Source organism: Charadrius vociferus, unplaced genomic scaffold, assembly GCF_000708025.1.
Source record: "Charadrius vociferus isolate BGI_N301 unplaced genomic scaffold, ASM70802v2 scaffold436, whole genome shotgun sequence".
NCBI classification, from domain to species: Eukaryota; Metazoa; Chordata; class Aves; order Charadriiformes; family Charadriidae; genus Charadrius; species Charadrius vociferus.
The window spans coordinates 1,804,259-1,824,385 of NW_009649187.1; the positions used below are offsets into that span (position 1 = coordinate 1,804,259).

At 37.8% G+C, this 20,127-nt stretch overlaps 1 protein-coding gene across 1 annotated transcript in view; it reads right to left on the reverse strand.

The window, feature by feature from the left end:
* TBC1D12 (TBC1 domain family, member 12) overlaps positions 1–20,127 on the reverse strand; it is a 54,347-nt gene that overhangs the window by 13,161 nt on the left and 21,059 nt on the right. The window contains exons 2-4 of the mRNA XM_009888798.1: positions 15,384–15,507; positions 8,021–8,077; positions 1,207–1,322 (exon numbers count right to left, since the gene is read on the reverse strand). Of these exons, the coding sequence (XP_009887100.1) occupies positions 1,207–1,322; positions 8,021–8,077; positions 15,384–15,507 (297 nt within the window). The remainder of the gene's footprint in view (positions 1–1,206; positions 1,323–8,020; positions 8,078–15,383; positions 15,508–20,127) is intronic.

The window sequence follows — 20,127 nt, forward strand, 5'->3', positions numbered from 1 at the left end:
GAACGTGTTTTCAAGAATGAAATTGTGGCACCACATTACGCACTTGGGATAGCACTCCAATTTAAAACAAGTGGAAGTGTCATTTGTAAAAACATACTTATGTTAGTTTGTGAATTGCGATATTTTGAAAGTAGAGAAAAGAATCAGCCAACCAGTTACTACACATCTTACTCTCCATCATACGGTAAAAGAAATGATGTATTTACAAAAAAAATAATTGTAGCAATCAGTACCTCCATTCAGGATATTTCTCTTAACACTGAATGAGCTTATATACACGAGAGAATATCAAAGAAAACACTGTATGTTCTATTTTCCATTTCTTAATTGGAACTGATTAGAGCAAACATTTGCCAGTTCCATCACAAGCTTTCTCAAGGTGCAGCTGGAAGGCTTTGCTCCATTTGCTTTCTTCACAGCATGTATTCCTAGTCAGCAGGTCCTCCTCTTTCCTACAAACTGCTGAAGACTGTATAGCTGAAAATACTGACCAATTCATGACCCATTTTTCATTACTATTCTTATTTGTACTCAATGCAGTTTTTGTTGTATCTTCATCTGCTGTTTCCTGGCCTTCAGCTGTAGTTTTAAGGAGCCATGAAAACATAACTGGAACAGGGGCAAGGAACAGTTTCAGTGAAGGCTATCATCTTGGTACCAACAAAGCATTCAGCTGTAGTTGCCACATACAAAATACGTATTCGGTATTTGTGACAGGAAGGTATTTCTTGTGTTTCAAAGGCAATTCTTCCCACCCCCGCTGTTACCAACCTAATGCTTTTTCCTTCTTTTCTTTTTAAAAACCTCTCTGGTAAGCCAAGTCCAGGTTTGCTGAAGTGACAACTGCCACTGTTAAGTCTTCCCCACTGGTTTAGGAAATTGTTTCCAGAATGGGGGAAGGAGAAGGGAGTGAGCACTGAGATGGCAGTGAAGAAATCCATAAAAGTCTTCAGGTGTATTCCTGAGTAAGGATGCCCACAACACAAGCAGCTGTGATATACAGTAATAAACTGGTGGCCTCATTACAGCGAGACAGAATTCCTCATATAGACTATAATATATTGAAAGGTTCTTCTGCAGGTATTAGGCTATTATCTGGGATGGAATAATCCAATGATACTTTCATGTAAGACTTGTGAAGTTTAGCTCATCAGAAGCATATCTAAAATTCAGTTATTGTCAGTTCCACAGCAGAATCATACTTACGCTGGTCGATCCTCCAGAATCAAAGCAGTAGTTGAAAGTGGTTCAAATTCAATATTTTTACGTCTTCCTGATGGGGGTGGAGGTTTATACATTCTTCCTGTCCGTGCTTCATATTCCTAAACAACATTATTGATAAAAATTAAATTTCAACATTCAGCATCACTTCTAATTAGTAAGCATATTATTACTTGTTGAACACTTATTAATGTTAAAAATATATACATCAAATAATTTAAGACAGCAAGAAGCTAACGTTACAAGTTGAAATTGTTTGTAGCAAGACAGTGCAGCTTTCCAGAACTTCTAAGTAAAGATGAATGATAAAGCAGTTTCTTGTATCAACTTAATCTCTGATCTCTTCTACTTCAATATTACTACTAAGCACCCAAGGATAATCTTCCCAAACTAATTAGTGCGCAAGGATATTTGAGTAATATGTGAAGTTCACAAAAAACCCACACAAACCCACGACACAACACCACCAACAAAAACCACTAACCAAGAGCATTTGTCTTTTCCTGTTTCTTTACTTTTGATTCTAGCCACCCTTTAGATCTGGTACTCCTCACATTTCTGAAGACTTCAGCATGACCAAACCTACATTATCCAGAACTACCTACACCATACTCATAATGATAAATATTGTTATATTGTCACCGAGTCTGTTTCACATAATTTATTTCCCAGAAGTTAAAACATGCAAATTACTTAGAATGAAATATTTAACAGCCTTTAATACACAGAAGATTTTGAGCAAGAAAGAATCCCATTCCTTCTTCCACAAGAGCAACTCAACAAAACAGAAATATGAGAAAGTCTTCAGGACAAAGGCCAGACAGAGCCAGATGAAAACCTCGAATCTCACATTCCCTCTATTTTAGCCTCTGTAAATAAAAAATATACTGCCAAGTTACTGGGAAACCCATTCTGACAATACAGCAAATCTTAAAAAGTTATCTGTGAGAAGACTTTCAAGCTATTCCCAAACCAAGTTAGCTTGTGGTTTCACACTCTCCTTAGGCATGAAGGCTAAATACCAGTTTCTCGGCAAGTCTTCCACATGCTGGAATTCAAACATAGAATACTAAAAGCTGAAAAACCATCCCTTTAAAAGAACAAATTCAAGGTATTTTAGTAATGTACTTTCACAGATCACACATCTCTATTCTTAAGCACATCCAAGTGAGCTCTAACTTGTACAAGTTTGTGTTTTTTTCATCTAAAGACAGTTTGTTCTTGTACATCTGTTGCTTTAGTAATTGTGTAAGTAAATTCAATCTCAGTCTAACCAAAATATCTTATGTTTAAGTCACCAAAAATAAAGAATTGATCAATTACTAATTAGGTGACGTATCTCACCAATGAACGTAACAGTCTTTAGAAATTGCTCCCAAATGAATCTCACACCTAATACACAGCTTCTTGTGCACATTCGTTCTCCCAGGGAGAAGAAACAGGGCTTTACACATTCAGTGCTCATTGACAGCATTATAGAAACAGAGCTGCCAACTTTTAAGCTATTACATAGCTTAGAAGTTCAGTACACAGTTGAATGCCATGAAGTTAAATTGGAAAAGACCTCTCACAAATGCAACAATGCAGCTTCAGATTGCCAGAGAAGGCAAGAAGGGCCCAACACTGAGGCGGCATAAAGCTTTATGCTCAACAGCTCCTTATCCTATCCATTTTAATGGCCTCCAACCAAACTTCTGTTCTTCCATATTGGGCATAATACAGTAAATGATCCGAAAAGTATAACCTCAATGATGTCATGTTAATCTCATGTCAAGAGGAAGTTATCACAGAATCGGTGAGGTTGGAAGGAACCTCTGGAGGTCATCTAGTCCAGCCTCCCTTCTCAAAGCAAAGTCGACTACAACAGGTTGCGCAGGGCCTTGTTCAGCCAGATGTTTAATATCACCAAGGATGGAGACTCCACTCTTGCTAGGCAGAAGCTACAGCATCCAGTATTCTCAAGTGGTTTCCCCATCCAAGTACCAATGAGGCCCAACCTGTTAGCTTCAGAGATCAGATGTGTTCAGTGGTAAGGCCATACGCATTCTATGCCACGATACTTTCCAGATCCTGAGCAGTTATCTGGACTTCTTGCTCTTTTCTTTTTCTAGTTTGCGGGAGTAAGAACAATAGTTTAACTGGTAAGAAAAAGTGATTGCACCTCCACAAAACAAGCCAAAGAATGGTTTTGAAACATTCTCAGTACTTTTTGAAGTAGGTTCTACCCTGCCCCCCCCCCCCAAGTCTTCAGCTATCCACCCTTTACTCTGCTCCATGGCAGAGTACCAAGCAATTTATTTTATTAGCACCCTGGAAAGACAGGCACAAACCTAGAGCAACCAGCCTATTTCAACTAAAGGAGAAGCTCTGTTGCTTTTCTGTCTTAAAAAAAAAAAGCCCAAATATGCACCTTGTAAAGAAAAGGAGCAAGCAACTGTTTGCTATCATCATTTATACATACATTCACACTAAAATCCCAATTCTTTGTAAATGTAATGACTTTAAAGTTACTAGCCAACTGTTCTCAAACACAACTTAGTCCTAAATATTTCTAAGTCTCTGACCAAGAAGAGTGGTTATACAGATTTCCTGGAACATATTCCTCTCCTGAAGGGTAATTCCCAAGACAACTTTTGATTGAAAGTTATATCCACCCAACATCACTCAGCACATTCAAACAAGTATCTTGAACAACTGGACATATAGGACTGGCAGAGTTCTGTTGTAATCCATGCAAGCATGAGGGAAAAAAAATAAATCAGGAAACCAACATTCACTGTATGAATCAATATACATATTCTTAAGCTTAAAATTATTTAATTCCACCTTAAACCATAGAGGCATTATAGGCACTCCTGCCATGCTTTGTACCTCAGGCTACCCCAGCATATTTTTAACTTCAGAACGGATCCTGTGATAGCACTCGGAGGGTCAGCATCCAGCCTGCAGTACAGTAGCTATGCCGTCCCTCATATTCTTGGTAGAAGTTCCGATTTACTTTCACACTTCCCAGTACTTTGTAACAGGAGCCACAAAATCAAGTTTATTTACTGGTCAGAGATGAGGAAACTCAAACAGCACCAACCTTTTCAACATTCCTACACATCTCATATATATGCAAGTTAAATAAAAAAAACATTGCAAGATGGACATTAGAAATGAAGTCACTCACTTTTTTATTACAAGCAACACATCTGAATGGTGCTAGCTCTTCTGGCTATCATACATGCTAAGAACCGATATACTATTTCCAAAGCAACGGAGAAGGGGGAGGGTGGGGAGGTGGGAATTTTCAACAGGGGTTTCCACAAGAGGCAGAACTCATCACCCAACTGTTTCTGGAAGTAAGTACACTTTATGAACAATTGTTTTTTTGCAAGAAAAGAACACATGCAGAGAGCGAAAACATGCACAGAGAGGCAAAACAGTAAGCGTTGCTAGAAAGAGTCAACACAAAGAGCAACATAGCTTCAAGCTCAAACTATCATGACTGTACATTCCCCAAGAATAAATATATGCCAGAGTACCTGCAACTTCCCAATGGAAGATGATTCTTCCTCAAGAAGGCTGTGCTCTCAAAAACTTATTTGAAGACTAGATCCCAGAACCATCAGATATGCACGTAACTCACTAGTTTGTGCAACTAAAATATCATTTTTTTCCGCAATATTTTGTATGACTAGATGTAAAGAATCCAATAGCCTTAACCATGCATTTGATGCAGAATCTAAAATTCTTGGCAAAAAATAAAAAGCTTGAGCTGACATGGAATTTCACTTCAAAAGATGTAAGCTAATGCTCTTCCATAACAAGGTAAAAATACAATTTCAAGTCCAATGTCTTGTAAAATGCCTAACATGCAGGGCATATGCCAGAGGACAAAACAGTTGACAGCTAAAAGTCAAACCTATGTAAGACTTGATTATATAAAAAAAAAAAAGAAAATTTTGAAAGTGTCACATGTATGGTTCCAGTAGCTTATAGGATGTTGTTAAAAAAATTCTTTATTGCAGCATATCTGATACTTTTTTAAAGTTACGGAACATTTCACAATCCCAAAATAAAGAAAAATAAGTCTCAGCTTTAATAGAAACTAAGAAAAGTTATCTCCTTATGAAGGTTGGAAGTGCATCCTCTCATCTACTGGCGATAATTAACCTGGTAAACAGCTGAAAGCATGTTTTTCCTGAAAAACGCTGTGACAATATATTTAAGAGCACTTCGATACATGGAGGAACTTGTATTTCCAGTATTTATTCCTACAGAAATACACATAAGCCTATTAACCTACAGACAGGTAACACAAATGGGGCTGGGAAAAAAGCCTTTTGCTTATAAACTGCCTTTATGCTTAAGAAGAAACTGTATCTTTATAAAAAAAAAAAAAACCAAAAAACACAAACAACCACCACACCATCTTTATAAAAAAAAAAACCAACAACCACCATACCAAAAAAATCCCCTTGTGTTTTAAACAAAAAGGCCTCTGCAAGTTTATTATTTTTCTTATTGCCTGCACCTTTCCTATACCTACATAGAAAACATACAAAACTGAAGTTTCTTTCATCCTTCTGAGGAAGAGCCATATAGGACAGCTAGACCATTCACAGCTATTTTAGATATCTCTAAACACTACTGGATTGCACTGTGTAACATATGCGTAATTGCCCATAGCTGCTTCTTCCAGCATCTAAGCAAACTACCTCACAGAAAGGAAAACCAGCTGCATCACAGCATTCCAAAAGCATTAGTTGACCTTAAGTAGGGTATGCTTGTGGGGATAAAGTATTTAACTAAGCATGCACACAATGATTCAATTTTAGAAGACAAAACTTGCATCCACAATGCCCAAACTATAGAGCTTTAAAAGACTAAATACTGACCATGAAATTTAACATGCATCTTGCTAGGATATGTTTTGATCTATCTAGGATCCAACAACAAGAGCCGAAGTCCTGGAAATGAGTGATAAAAGCCTTGGATTACAAGGACTGTGAAAGTCCTCACAGTCCTGAAAGTACCAATCATACAGATTAAGCATCACAGATCCAATTATGTTTTATGTATACTGAAGGAGAAAGTGACCTGATGGACAACTCCGAATTAACTTTCACTATCTTAAGGCTTGCCTTTATTTAGAGTACATGTCAAGGCATACTAATACTCCAATTAAACAAAGCATGCACCCTGTGTATGACAGTTTCTTTTAAGATGCTTTACTCCCTCAAAATTCTAAGCCTGATACTGAAACAGGTTTTATTCAATCAATCATGACTTCTGTTGAGGAAACAATGGGGATATTCTGCACATGGGTTTAAATCTCTCTTCCCTCTACACGCACATGTCACTCTGGAGCAGCTGGGCCTCTAAAAACATCTACATGATTATTTTCACAATGTTGTACAGCTAATTAGAAATATCATCAGAAAGATTATTTCCCTTCATTTCAAGCAGAATTGATCATCCAAGAATAGAAGCATTAATAGAATCTTTTAAGAGGGCACCCAACTACATCCCTTACATTTTCTTTTAGTTTTATTAATCTAAGAAGAATTTCTGCTAATGCGTAAGGATTCCTTCTATGTTGTCACATGTCTCCCCTCCAGGTTAAATGTTAAAATTGCTGAGCTAGAACTGGTTACAAGGTGATTAAAAACAAAGAAGCGCTTACAGCAAGAGTAGATGTCACTGAAAAATTCTGTGAGTCATAAACTAGAAATTTTCCCAGACCTAAGAATGCCAGAGGCTATCGGGACAGACAGAACAGTACTCTCTTTCCTAGCTTGCAGACAATATAGGAACAACCTATACTGAAGAAGGGAAAAATACTAATCTTCACATAGTACAGGAGAACCACCAAACAAACATTGAAGAGTTTCTAGGTCAACCTTCCAAAGTAATACCATCCATCTTCAATTGTTTATTTACTTTATTTTTTTCCTCAACTGGATAGTTAACAAGCTGCATCAAGTTTCATCTTTTGTTGTTTACAAAGAAAAGGAATGAAGCCAGGGGCTTCTGCGCCCAGTAAAGAAGAGCTGAGAGTGGCTGGACCATGTAACACACACCACAGGCATCACATATCAACTAGCAGTTACATTAACTGCTCTATTTCACAAAGCCGGAGTAACAGATCCACAGAACTAAAAAGCTAACTTGTACCATTCCTGTTTAACACAGGGTGTGGGATCACATTAAAAGTTTTCAAAGTAATGGGCACACGCACTGCATCAATTTCAGAAGGATGTCAGTCACAGCAAACAGAAGACATAACGGGTAGCAAAAGTTTCAATATCTACACTTTTCTAGGTTTCCAATTTCATAACAGAAATAGTGATTAAAAGCATCTGGAGTTCTACAGTGCCACTGTTCACAGCGTGTGTGACTTAGTGACAGGGGAGAAAAGATTTTAGGATATCCATTTTCAAAGCTAATATAAGGTGTTAAAAAAATATTACAAATTAAACCTTTTAACAACTGTTACCATTAATCAAGGAGGCACAAACATAGAAAGTAAATTACTGTCAAGCTCTAGCGTTACCTATTTCCTGCTATTCAAGAACATGCAATACAAACAATGACAAACAATACTCTATCACTTTAAGTTGTTAGTGAGATTCATGTGTGAAGTTTATTTGTTTGCTTATTTTACTAATGGTATCTAATGAGTTGATGGTTAGTGCCATAAAATATTCATGCTACTGTGAAAATGTGATGTTTGTTCTATTTTAATGAGTGCTACATAGTCCCATGCATGGCATTGAATACAACTAGAAAGAATATATATTAAATTTCATACCCCTGTGTTTAATAGACTGAGAGCGGATATTGACGCAAGACTGCCAGAACTGTCATCCTAATGAGAAAAACAGAAGCAAAGCCTTAGTGAATATATGAAGGAAAAGACCATTACAATATAGCAACATGCAAGCCCAAATTTAAATTCACATGGAGAGTATTTGTACTCTATGTTTGAAGAAACGTGTGGCTGGTTCCTCCTTCTTCTCCAGCCCTCAAAATATACAAAACACACATACAAAGACTTCCCACTTATGCAAGATGCTTATATAGGACACCTATTGGACTGTTTTTTTCTGTTTTAATTGAAGTTTCATAGTTTCTACAATCAGCAGCTTTGCCGGAGGGGAGATCTTTGTCCATGGCACTTCTCAGGTACAAGGCAAAAGGCGTTCCCTGATACACTGTCTCTCTCTAGTCCACATCACCCATAACAGTTACACATATTCAAACACTAGCCTTGGAAGATACGCTGCTAAAAAGGAAAGAACAAAACATTGTCTATAGGCTGACACAAGAAAACAAACTGTTTGCTCTGAAAATGAATCTTGAAGACCTTGCCTTCATTCAGCTCACGTTAAATTGCATCTCACACCCAACTAGATCTTCACCTATAAGCTAGTTAGCTTTAAAGCTTAAAATCCATACTCAAGAATAGTACCTGCACTGTGGAAAAATGGAAAAGAAACATAATTGGATTTGGATAAGCATTTGGCAAGAAACAAAATACTAGGGTAACTTTCAAACAGGTCTTTCACATCAAGTGTTCAGGGTTTTCTGTTTAACATGAGGGAGCAGAAAACATCATTAAATAGCACAGTGACTTAGAGCGGGCCTTTAAATCCCTCACCTTCCCCCTGCTCCCACCATGTTTTAATTAGTATTTCTAAATTGAAAGCTCAAAAGTGGACTCTACAGCTCAACCTCACTGGCGAGCTGATGAGAACTAAGATACATTTGTAAGGTTTTGAGAAACAGTCACTTAAATCAAAAGTAAGATTCTAAAGCAGCGATCTGAAAGCTCTCATACCGCCCTGCGGCGAGGCACTCGGGCAAAAACGTGCCCAACTATGAGTGGCCCCATACAACCACAGCTCTGCAGGTTTCCACTCAAAAGTCAAAGCTGGTTTTCTAATGGAAGAGCCAAGCCTAAAGATGGGCCAGGGGGTGGGGTGGGAAGGGAAGACAGAGCCATTGCTTTTAATTATTGGATTACAGCACCTGGAAGAAGGAAAATAAGCTTTTTATCATGCCTTCAACATTATTGCAAACTCATCTGCAGTGTTCCTGTACCATGCATACTGCAGATTAATAAAAAGCATTTTAAAATCTTCCTTCTCCCTTGCCATACTATTACCTCCTTTTTAGTACTGGAGCACCATGCCAGCCCCAGAAGGATAAGGTTTATATTAAAAAAAACACATTTTAAAAAAGTCCACAAAAGACAGCACCTTTACCACCTGAATCTTTTTGCTAAATCTTATCCTTTTGGAATTTGAGAGGGCCTGCCTAGATGATGATTTTGCTGTCGCAGCACCTCAATCTCACCAGCGTAAATCTGCTTAACCTGCAAAAGCTCCCTTCTTAAGAAAAAACAATTATTTTTATCTGTGTCATCCTTTGCTGAAGAAATTCAAAAGCCCCAACAGAGAGGGATGCATCCCATCAAAAAGAGGATCCAGAGGACCAAAAAAAAAAAATTAAAATAATGTCCCACCAAAGTAAAAGAAGTTCTATCATTTTTATTACCGCAAAATTATTTCTATATTCTTTGTTTCCCCAAAACCCAGGAACTTCCAAGGACAGAAATGAAAATACATACAATGCTTATGTTTTCTTTTTCAAGTTTTAGGAAGAGAAAGTTTGCTTCAATAGTCTTTGTAGTAGACCTCAAAGACTTTTTTTTTTAAAAAAAAACCAAAACAAACAAAAAAACAGTGATCAGAAGAATTCATATCAGCAGAGTCAACACCTCTGAAGCATTTTCAAAATATTAGTGCCGTGCTTGCTGCAGAGTACTCCCCTGCAGATACATTTGTACCACCAACATAACACTGACATCATGAGTTCTCCTTGTCAAAGCAGCTGGGTAAGCGCTGTTACTAGGAGCTAAACTGTATTTTACATCCTTTACGCAAACAAAAGGAGAGGCGTTTGTCTCACTGAGATCCTACCACTTTCACTACCATTTTACTGACAAGATAATCATTGCAGAAGTCTAAAGCGCTGGGGAATGTCTTTGAAAGACTTCAACCTAACACTTTGTTTTACCATTAGCATAGCGTTTTACTGACTACAAGTGTGACTCTGGAAAGATGATGGACGTTTCTTCAGAATCTGACCGCTACAGTGTCTACAAAGAAAACCATCACAGCCTTCTCACTGCTGCTATTAGACAAACTGTTATTCAGATGTTACATGTTCCTTGCAAGACCAAATACTCCTATTTATTGTCCATCCTGGCTTCAAGGCAGTTTGTTACCAACGCATTTCTACCTATATCTGCTAAACAGGCACAAGTCTCACCTTTCTCTTCTCTCCAGTAGTAGTGCAAGCCGAGCTAATGTGACTTCTATCTAGACAACCATCTGCTTAAGAATCACTCCTATGAAAAAGCATCTAGCACTGTACATACCTACTTCTTTCTTTACCTACACAAATCCTTAGATATGCTGACAAACATGCCATGTACACTTTTTAACCATTAGGAGCTTCATGCATCGTTAAACTGAAACAATGAAGATTGGAGAGAAGAGTTAGTATTGCAAGTTAGAAGGTCTGAGTCGTATGAAAACAGATTCAAAATGCATCCGTTCCTCTGAAGAGAGATCTCTGACAACTCTTGTCCCTGGGAGACGATGGGAGTTGTGCTGATTCAGTGAATGCAATTTCTCCGTTAGTTTTCAGACTGGAGATAACGACATCAGAAAAATATGCAAGTCAAGACACTGTTTTTTAGCCCTCAAGTACAGTATTTTACTTCCCCCGCCCCACCCCCAAAGATTTCAGAGCCACCCAAAAATACTTTCAGAGGTTAGTTCTAGGACAGTGACCCAAAAATCAGAGTTAGCATTTAACAGACTGTCTAAAATTAATACCTTCCATTCTGTACACAAGGTGACAACTTTTGAAAAAGATGGCTTTACTTCACTTCTGAATAAGTAATCATTTCTAAATCACTCCAAGCTTTTTATGGTGTGTCATATTTAAATAGAAAAGCTTCCCACCCCCCCCTCCCCCTTATTTAAAGCTGTCACTGACAGTACTTTGTTAAAACTGCTGATAAAGTAAATTTGGTGTATGTTTTACTTTTCTTTATCTTGCAATGTGTATTTCCATATTTGAGTTTACTTTAACTCGGGCATATTAGGAAAAAAATCACTATGCTGCTTTAAACAAGTATTTTTAAAAAGTATTCAATACTGCTTTAATAAAAAGCAATAGCTAAACTTAATGACTTGATATTCAGAATCGTTTTGATGATGGATTAAAAGCTCTTTTCTTTATCCATAAGCACAAACAATGAAATTGGGCTTGCATTTTTAAACAGAACTTGCACTTCAGTCAATAGACACCAAAATGTTACACATCAGCGCACAAGTCGGTTTCTGCTGTAAATGCTTCTATATTAAAATATTTCAGCAGTCTAATTTAAAGCAGATTTCTGTATGGACTGAAAAGAATTTACCAGACTGATCATTAATGACCACATACTTCTTATAATAGCCAGTTTTATTAGCTGCAGTTCATGAAAAAAGGCACACTTCCTAAAACCATCAAATGCATTTGACATTTGCAATCCTAAGGAGCTGCTATTTTCCCTTTTTAAAAAACAGCGAAGGAAGGAAGCCCAGAGGAGGGAGATGTCCAGCAAAAGAGTTGGCCTCAATCACATCCTGCTTGGGCAGCTCTAAATCCAAGGAGAGCGGAGCGTGCCAGCAGCTGCGAGCAGGGAGACGCAGCTGCCAAGAACTTTCAAGCTCTGCCCCAGTTCGAGTTAGAGCATCTCGCCCAAAGCATGCCGATGGCAGTGCAGCTGCAGGGGACTCCGCCATCTCCCCAGACAGTCAAGCCCCGCAGGTTGCTTTTCGACAAAAATATTTATCATTTTCTACATACACTAAGAAACTTGCAAAGATATTATTTACAGTAATATTCATTAGTCAGTCTCTGAAGGCAGAGCTGGCTAGCATCACTGTCTGAAAAATGTCTGAAACAGTATCCCAAATTAAGTCTCCAGATCTTCTTGGAAGTTATTCAAGACATTAGAATCACTACCTGACTTCTCTGCAGAGGCATGTATAGCAATGTCTAGTTGATAAACAGTGACTGGAAGCCACAAGCATTCATTTAAATGTAATTACCAATTTAGTACATCATCATTACCAAAACAAACATAACAAAGGAGGCTTCCATCAGCCAGGATGGAAACAGGGTGTGTGAGTTCTACCACCTGTTTGACTATAAATCTACAACGACGCAATTTTTTTTTCTTGTTTTACTAATAGGAAAGTCCTTTAACCTTCACAATACTGCCATAAACCTTTGATATAAGTATGACCCTTATCCAAAAGACTTCCTCCTCCTATTAATTACAAAGTTTTTCCTGTTGTGAGTTAATTTTTCCTGCAAAAGGGCTTCTTAAGATCTCATCCATCATCTGAAGGCTACAGACTCATCACTGAGTTTCCTTAACCAGGGGTTTATTTGCACCCTCCCAAATCTGGCCGCTGGCATCAGTAGAGTCACAGAACTTCATGTTCAACCATGAAGAATACCATAGCTGTTCAGGAAACGCAAGATTTGTCACTAATAAACTACCCTAAACTCCCTCACAGGTAGCTTGCCTACAGCTTAAGCCCATTCTACGTGTACAGTCTTACACCTAGAAGCTTATTCTACAAAAGCTAGTAAACAGCATGTAGCCATTGTTCTGACCACAGATGGAAAAAAAAAAAAAAAAAATGCGGGTTTTGTATTTCAGATCACACTGGATTCCTTGACTTTAATTTAGAAAGTCAATGTGGAAGTTCGTAGAGACACTCCATGTAGGATATGAAGTACTCTGCCACGTCCACAGAATTACTTGTGAACAGAACATATTAAGCTTTAACCAAATTTCTATAAACCTCTTAAAGGCCTACATTCTTGCCTATATTCTTTTCACTTGCATCTCCTGCATAGTGAGGAATTTAGTCCAGGGACCTCAGTCAGCCATTCAAAAGTAAAGATACTATTTTCCACTAATCTTCAATAACTACGTGTGCCTATATTCATTCTAAACCGGTGCCAGCTTAGCAAATTTGAACATTTTTGAGAAAAGAAACTATTGGCTTTTCTTCAGAGGCATATGCTCAAGGAACAATATCATAAATTTTAAACACACGTGCAAGACATTTGACATACGTTAAATACAAAGACATTCAGGTCACCTCTCAATTTAAGAAACAAGTTTTCTCAGGTACTGTAGATCTAACTCAGTGCAGAGTATAGCATCAATCTGAGTCTCCCTTTGAAAAAGCATCATGAGCTAAGATATACAGTTATCTAAAAACCATGCTTTAGCTAAATTAGAAGCTAAAAATATTAGCTATTACTGACACATTACTCAAGATTATAAAAATCCAATAGTGACCCTAATCTGGCAACCATAACAACACAAACCACATAACTAGTGGCTATGACCAATTCAATCATGTTTAAAGACAATACAATGTTTTAATATATTTGTTTTTCTGCCACTTTGGAGACGTTAAAAAAAATGGGAACACTACCATTTAAAAGAAAAACAGTCACTGATAAGAAAATAAGACTTCTGCAGATTATGACTTGGTCTCCAGAACAAACATCTTCATTACTAGAAAACGGGAAGCAGATGACTAGCAGCATTGTGCACACTCTCCATTTCTCAGGATGGAAGAGACATCTGGATTTTAACCACAATATTTTCATAGCATAAGGCCTACAGCATTCATCTGCAAGTAAACTAAGAACACTTGCCCTCTCCCACCCAAAAAGGGAAACCATTTAAATAAGGAAAAAAATATTTGAAGATGTTGAAAAAGCATTTGGTTTACTTCAGAGTAAATCAGAATGGTTTGGGTTGGAAGGGACCTTTAAAGGTCATCTAGTCCAACGCCCAAGATGGCACTTTATGTAATCTCATAATTTTCCTACAACACTTCATTGTGTGACAAGTCCCATTACATTGAAGTCCTTCAAAAAGAACCTCTCGTTTTTCACTTTAGTTGCTCCCAAAAGGCCCTTTTCAGCATGAAGCTCCTTCCAGAAGATGGCTGAACACTGCTTCATTCACAGCCATTTGCACCTGCCAAACACATCAGCTTATATAGAGTTTAAGAAAGGATACAGAGAAAGCAGCTCTCAAGAGAGTCAAGTTGCTGTTTTCACCAACATAAGAGACATTCACATTTCTTACGTCAACAAATCTTTCAACTTCAGGATCACATGTTAACATTAAGGTAATGATATGTTACCAATTGCTCATCTTTAAAGACTATACCATTCTATTATTATTTTTATCAAGTTAAAAGACAGACTCCACAGGAATGAATATATGGAAGTGCAACTTTGTATCAGAGGAAGGAAATCAGAATTACCTTTCTGTAGTACCCAAGTAACTCCAAACCAAGTTCAACTTACAGTACTATTTTGAAACAAAAATACCTCGAGTGAGGTTAAAAGTCCAAATGAAACAAGATTACATGTTTTAGAATTCTAAGCAATTTGTCACAAGTTACCCAGATAGTAAGTCTTCCGGGCAACAAGGACTATGGAAAGAGGAGTTAGGTCCAAAATAAAAAATAAAAAAAAAAAAAAAAATCAGTTTTGTAACACTAGAGTATCCAAGAATGCTTTAAGAGGATAAATTTTACTGTATTAATATCTAGTTTGAAGAAAAACTGAACATACAAGTATGATTATGGTTTTATTGCACAAACCAGGCAAAAGTAACTCAGAACTGAACTTCATAAAAGGAAGCCTAGAATATTTCACAACCACTCTACCATTATAAAAATTGTAGCATATCAAGTTACACAAGGCAAAGTTTTACAGGAAATTAATACAAGTTCTGATGCTTTGACCGAAACAGCTTAAACGCTTTTTAAAACACATACCACCTTTTCATAAGCACTGAGATGTACTGAAGAACACACTAGATAATCATAAAACTCAAACTCCCTCTCAAGTAACCACTATTCCCTAGACAAAGCCCCAAAGGAGTCTTCCCAGAGTACCCTATGGCTGTATGGTAACAACGTGGAGATAACAGCAGAGAACTGCAATACCTATGCATTGATTTCTACAAGTTTTGTACCTACAGTTGTGTGGTGTTTACTCACCTGCTGAATAATTTTGGAATCTTTTGGAAGGTTTTCCCTGGGTGGGACTTTTCCAAACAACTTCCAACCAGGAGCGCTTTGGACAGCAGGTTTGAGTTCCTTTGTCCTTTTAGTGAAAAAGTTTCTGAAAAGAGAGAAGGGTTTTCTTTTTGTTTATTATAAGCATATACACAAATGATACTTGTATTCTTTAAACCAAGTTTACCACTGTAGAGATTTACTGCTCAGCAAATGCTACCTTAGCTTTCTCTTATGCTTTAAAATAATTAACTCGAAGCCGAGCAGCCTTCATTACAGGTGCTTTGATGCTAATATATTTATACTTAACACTCAGTTTTACCTCTGAATTTTAAGCTACTTTATGCAACATCAGAGATCTTTTAGTAATACCTGACACTTCCTTAAATTTAAGTTAGCAACATGCAACAGCTCTCAGAGTTTTGTCTGGGGTTTGCTTTAAGTGTATCTTACAGAGCTATTTGGAGATTGAAAAGAAAACAGCTGGAAATCACTGTGTAACTTATAGATTTGAAAAAAGAAATGGTGACCTATTACTTCTACTAACATTTTCTGCAATCTTCGTACCTTCAACTTTCATTGCATAGACTAGAAAACCAGGGAACATACTCACAGCTTCAGTTTAGCAGATAACCTTTGCCAGTGCCTAAAGCAATTAACCAGGCAGATGACTGCATTGCTCTATTACTTCTTAGAAAGCCAACAATCACAAGGTCATATTAGCAACCATTTGTCTAGATACACAGCTGTACTATTTGATTCCAATCACAAGCTCCCACAAAGCATACTAGGTACGAGTGCTTTGAAAATGAAAGAAGCGCATTTATGCTGATTATTGGAAAATTACTATTTTATGAATAACAGAGGGATTAAAAGTTAAGTAGTCTGTAAGGTTACTTCTCAGGATGCTTACAAGTCGACCTCTGAGCAGACAGAATATGGACCGCTTTTATTGGAAGATGTTTTTGTGCAGTGCTAACTAGCTAACCTTGTACTTTCACACTCTTCCTCTGGAAAGAAATACCCAGATTTATTCTTCACTTAAAGCATTTGCTATATTTAAAAATATATTTCTTTCTCAAATTGAATGCATTCACATTCGCACACAGGAAACAGTCTCTTGGCTTTGCCCAGATAGAAGCAGCGTGCTTCAACAATCGCAATCTGGCTGGAAAGTGCAGTCGCTCTTAAATCCCAATGCTGTCAGGGTTTCTGACCATGGAGCATAGTTTTACAATTAGGAACTGTTAGTGTTTGTAAGACATTGTATAGCTTTCAAATACAAACTATCTTTTCAGTTCCCAGAATGCTTTTTGTTATTTGGGAAACAAGCAAATGCCTGTCACAAATCCCTTCTGTGCAAGTCTGCATGAATGGACTCTACAGATACGTGTGTGTAGCTGAAGGTCTAGCCACCAGAAGACAGCAAACTGAAGAGAAGAAGTAGATGCTGATAAAGTGTGAAAGTCTCCCAAGGACCGGTAAGCTCAAGACTAACTGTCCTGCAGAATCCATGAGAACAGAGAAACTCAGAACACCAAGACTCTGCTCGCTCTGCCCAAGGCCACCAGCACACACCACCATCAACAACAGCTTGCTAAAAAAAAAAAAAAGAAAAAGCCTGCATTCAAGAAAGCAGCAGCTGCTATAGGCAGGAAGGGAGTATGGCCTTACTTACACACCTGATGAAAGAAAGCACCTTGAGAGAATTTTTTTTTTTTTTTAAACACATAGAAGCTGTTGGTACATCAGTACACCCCTCCACTTACATGGAGGTCTCCCAGATGTTGTTCCAACCCAGTAATTGACTAAGCATGTTTGGGAATAATTGCTTGCACTGTATGAATAGTTACCTGCCATGAATGGAATCAAGCTGTTGCTATTAATAGCTTAACTAATACAAGGTGTTCTAGTAAGCTTTGGTTGTGATCCATGCATGCCACAACTCTGTTCCCATCAGGGAAACTTCCAATATCTTAGTCCATCCTAAAATAAGCACCCAGAACACCAAACTAGTGGTTTCTGATACATGACCTGGAAAGAAGGGCTGAGAAAAAAGCCAAGCCACAGTACCAATGTCTTTGAAAGACTCTGCCCTCAGTCAATCCCAGGACTGTGTACCGTTAGTGAAATAAACGGGTCCATCCATAAGAGAGACATGTAAAAAGTGTGCTAACGTGAATGACAAAGACTCCTTTCACAAGTATAGGACACCTTTCACAGTGCTTTGCTTTGTCTTCAGGAGAGAAGGAGGAGCGTTCAAAGAATCATCAAGAAAACAAGACAAAGTATTCTAAAGACCAACACGTCACTGAGTACAACACTACAGCCTTGCCCTGAAATCTACAACTACTGCAGCAGCAGTATTTGAACTTAATTGGAGGAGGTTTTTTTTTTCCCCCCCAAAAAACAGGTATGCAGGAAGATACATTCTGGAGTATTGTTCTTGAAATATGAAATAGCTCATGCATCCTGACTTCATGGATAGCCATAATCATCCAGTCTCTGCACATACTATGGAGTACCACCAGGATTACCTAGCAGTTCAGCTCCATCGCTTCTAGAACCTGTGGAAGCTGAAAAGATGTATGCTTTTAACACCGATGGCAATCTGTCACTGTATCAAAGCTGTTTGATGATTAACCAGGAAGCTGGCAGATTTAAAAACGAAAAATGTGTAAACACACAGAAGGTTTTAATTAATATTTCGTGCATAAGATTTAAGCCTGCTCATGGCTTTTATGAAATTTAATTTTTTTTAAATTTTTTTTAAACAAATACAACATTAAAACAAACCTTCCAGAACATAGTCCCCATCATAATGAATCTTGAGGGTTTGTTTGTTTGTTTGTTTTTAATATTTGGTGGTGTACTGCATTAAGCAAAAGCTTATTTTGTGTTTTACGAATGCACAAGTGAAAATACACAATGTTACTTTTATTGAGTAGGTATTCATTGAAGTCTGTTTCTTGCAAAGGCAAAAAGCTGGTCAAACTTTACATCATGTGAGAATAAGCCTCACATAGGAATTCTAATCCAAGAGAAATTAATGGCAGGTTTAGAAATAGGCTTTGCTGAAGATGGAAGGACACTTTTAATACATTGTTTTGGCAGCGCACAGTATCACATCTGATGTGCTGTTGACAACAGTAAAGCCTTACAAAAGCCCTGTTAAGGAACAGCATCTGTGAATGCTTACAAGTTGCATTCACTGAATTGCAGGAAGTGTACTAGATTTGATATATTTGTTGCTGCTTAGAATATTCATGAGTTTCACTGATCCCAGGAAAAGTCATCCATTGAGATGGACTGAAAAGTCAATAGCATTTTGGTACAGAACCTCAAAATGCATTTGAAAACTTCAAAATTTCTTTAGAAGAAGCCTACGCTTTAGAACTGAATAATGCTTTCTGTTGAAAGGACCTGTGGGATAGAAGTATTAAGTTAGTTCATTGAATTAAGCTCTAGTTTACAAAAGCCCAGCAGAAAAGTTGCAAGTTTTTTCCCTGCTAGTTTTATATAACCACACTGGAACACACATTAACACTCTCAAATGACGCTCAAAAATGTTTCAGTAGGTGCACTGAAGAGCTTGAAAAGTAACTGAAATGCCACAGAATAATAAGCCGTTACGGGCACACACCAAGACATCTATTTCTACCATGGTTTGGATTACACTATACAAAAACCTATGGGCTCTCATGATCGCGCATCTACAATAGCTGTAGGAACAACTACAAGTGGTAGTTTGCTTCCTTATTTAACAACATTGCTTCAGCTATTCCTGCAGTGCTCCCTGGGCACAAGCAAGAGTGTCACCATACTGATGGTACAGTAATTCAAAGATGTTAACTGTTTCCACAGGTAGCATTAATGCTATGTTCTAGTAATGCAATTGAATGTTTCATCTCTGCTTTTGTTTTTCAAATCACTTTGTTGCTGTTTAAGATAAATTGGTGAAGTCTAAATGGAGTTAGAAATAAGTCTCAGGAGGGGACAGATGGAACTTCATATTTTAATGGGATGTTTTTTTGTTTGTTTACTTTGGGGTTTTGGCTTTCCCCATCACCACCATAAAACCGAACACAAAACTTTTTTCCACTTCTCAAGCACGCCAGCCCAAGAGGATGACAGATTTCCAAGTTTTAGAAGTTACTGGAAAATACCAGAGACAAGTACTTCAAGCTTGATCTTAAATTTCATCCAACACCAGACTAGAAACCAGGCTGGCATATTTGCACAACAGTCACTCAAAGGAAGCTGAAGTGCTCTGAATAGCAGCAACCATAAACATCAGCAGGCAGAAAGGCACCAGGCTAGATATAACTCCAGCACCCTGCCTCCAGGAATAATTGATTCACCTCTCGGCAAGACCAAGCAGTCTTGTGATAGTCTTCTGTTTGACCAAAAATGTCAAACTCAAATCTAGTTTCAAGTTAGATGTCATTTTGCTACAGTTCTTTCAACAACAACAAAAAAAAGTCACACATACTGATCTTCCCTTTCCACAACTCCACAGTGTGCCAATAACAACAGGCTATGAGTATTCTGCTGCTTCGTGTGTCCCAACAAAACCTGAAGTTGCTTTCCTTCCCGCTCCATATGCTCATCCTTGGGTTTCCAGTCTTAACTTTGAGACTCAAAGGAGCCTGCCAGGAGAATCACCTCTGATGATTCAGAGCTCTGGTGTTGTTGAGATATAGTACTACATTACTGGAAGCAATGG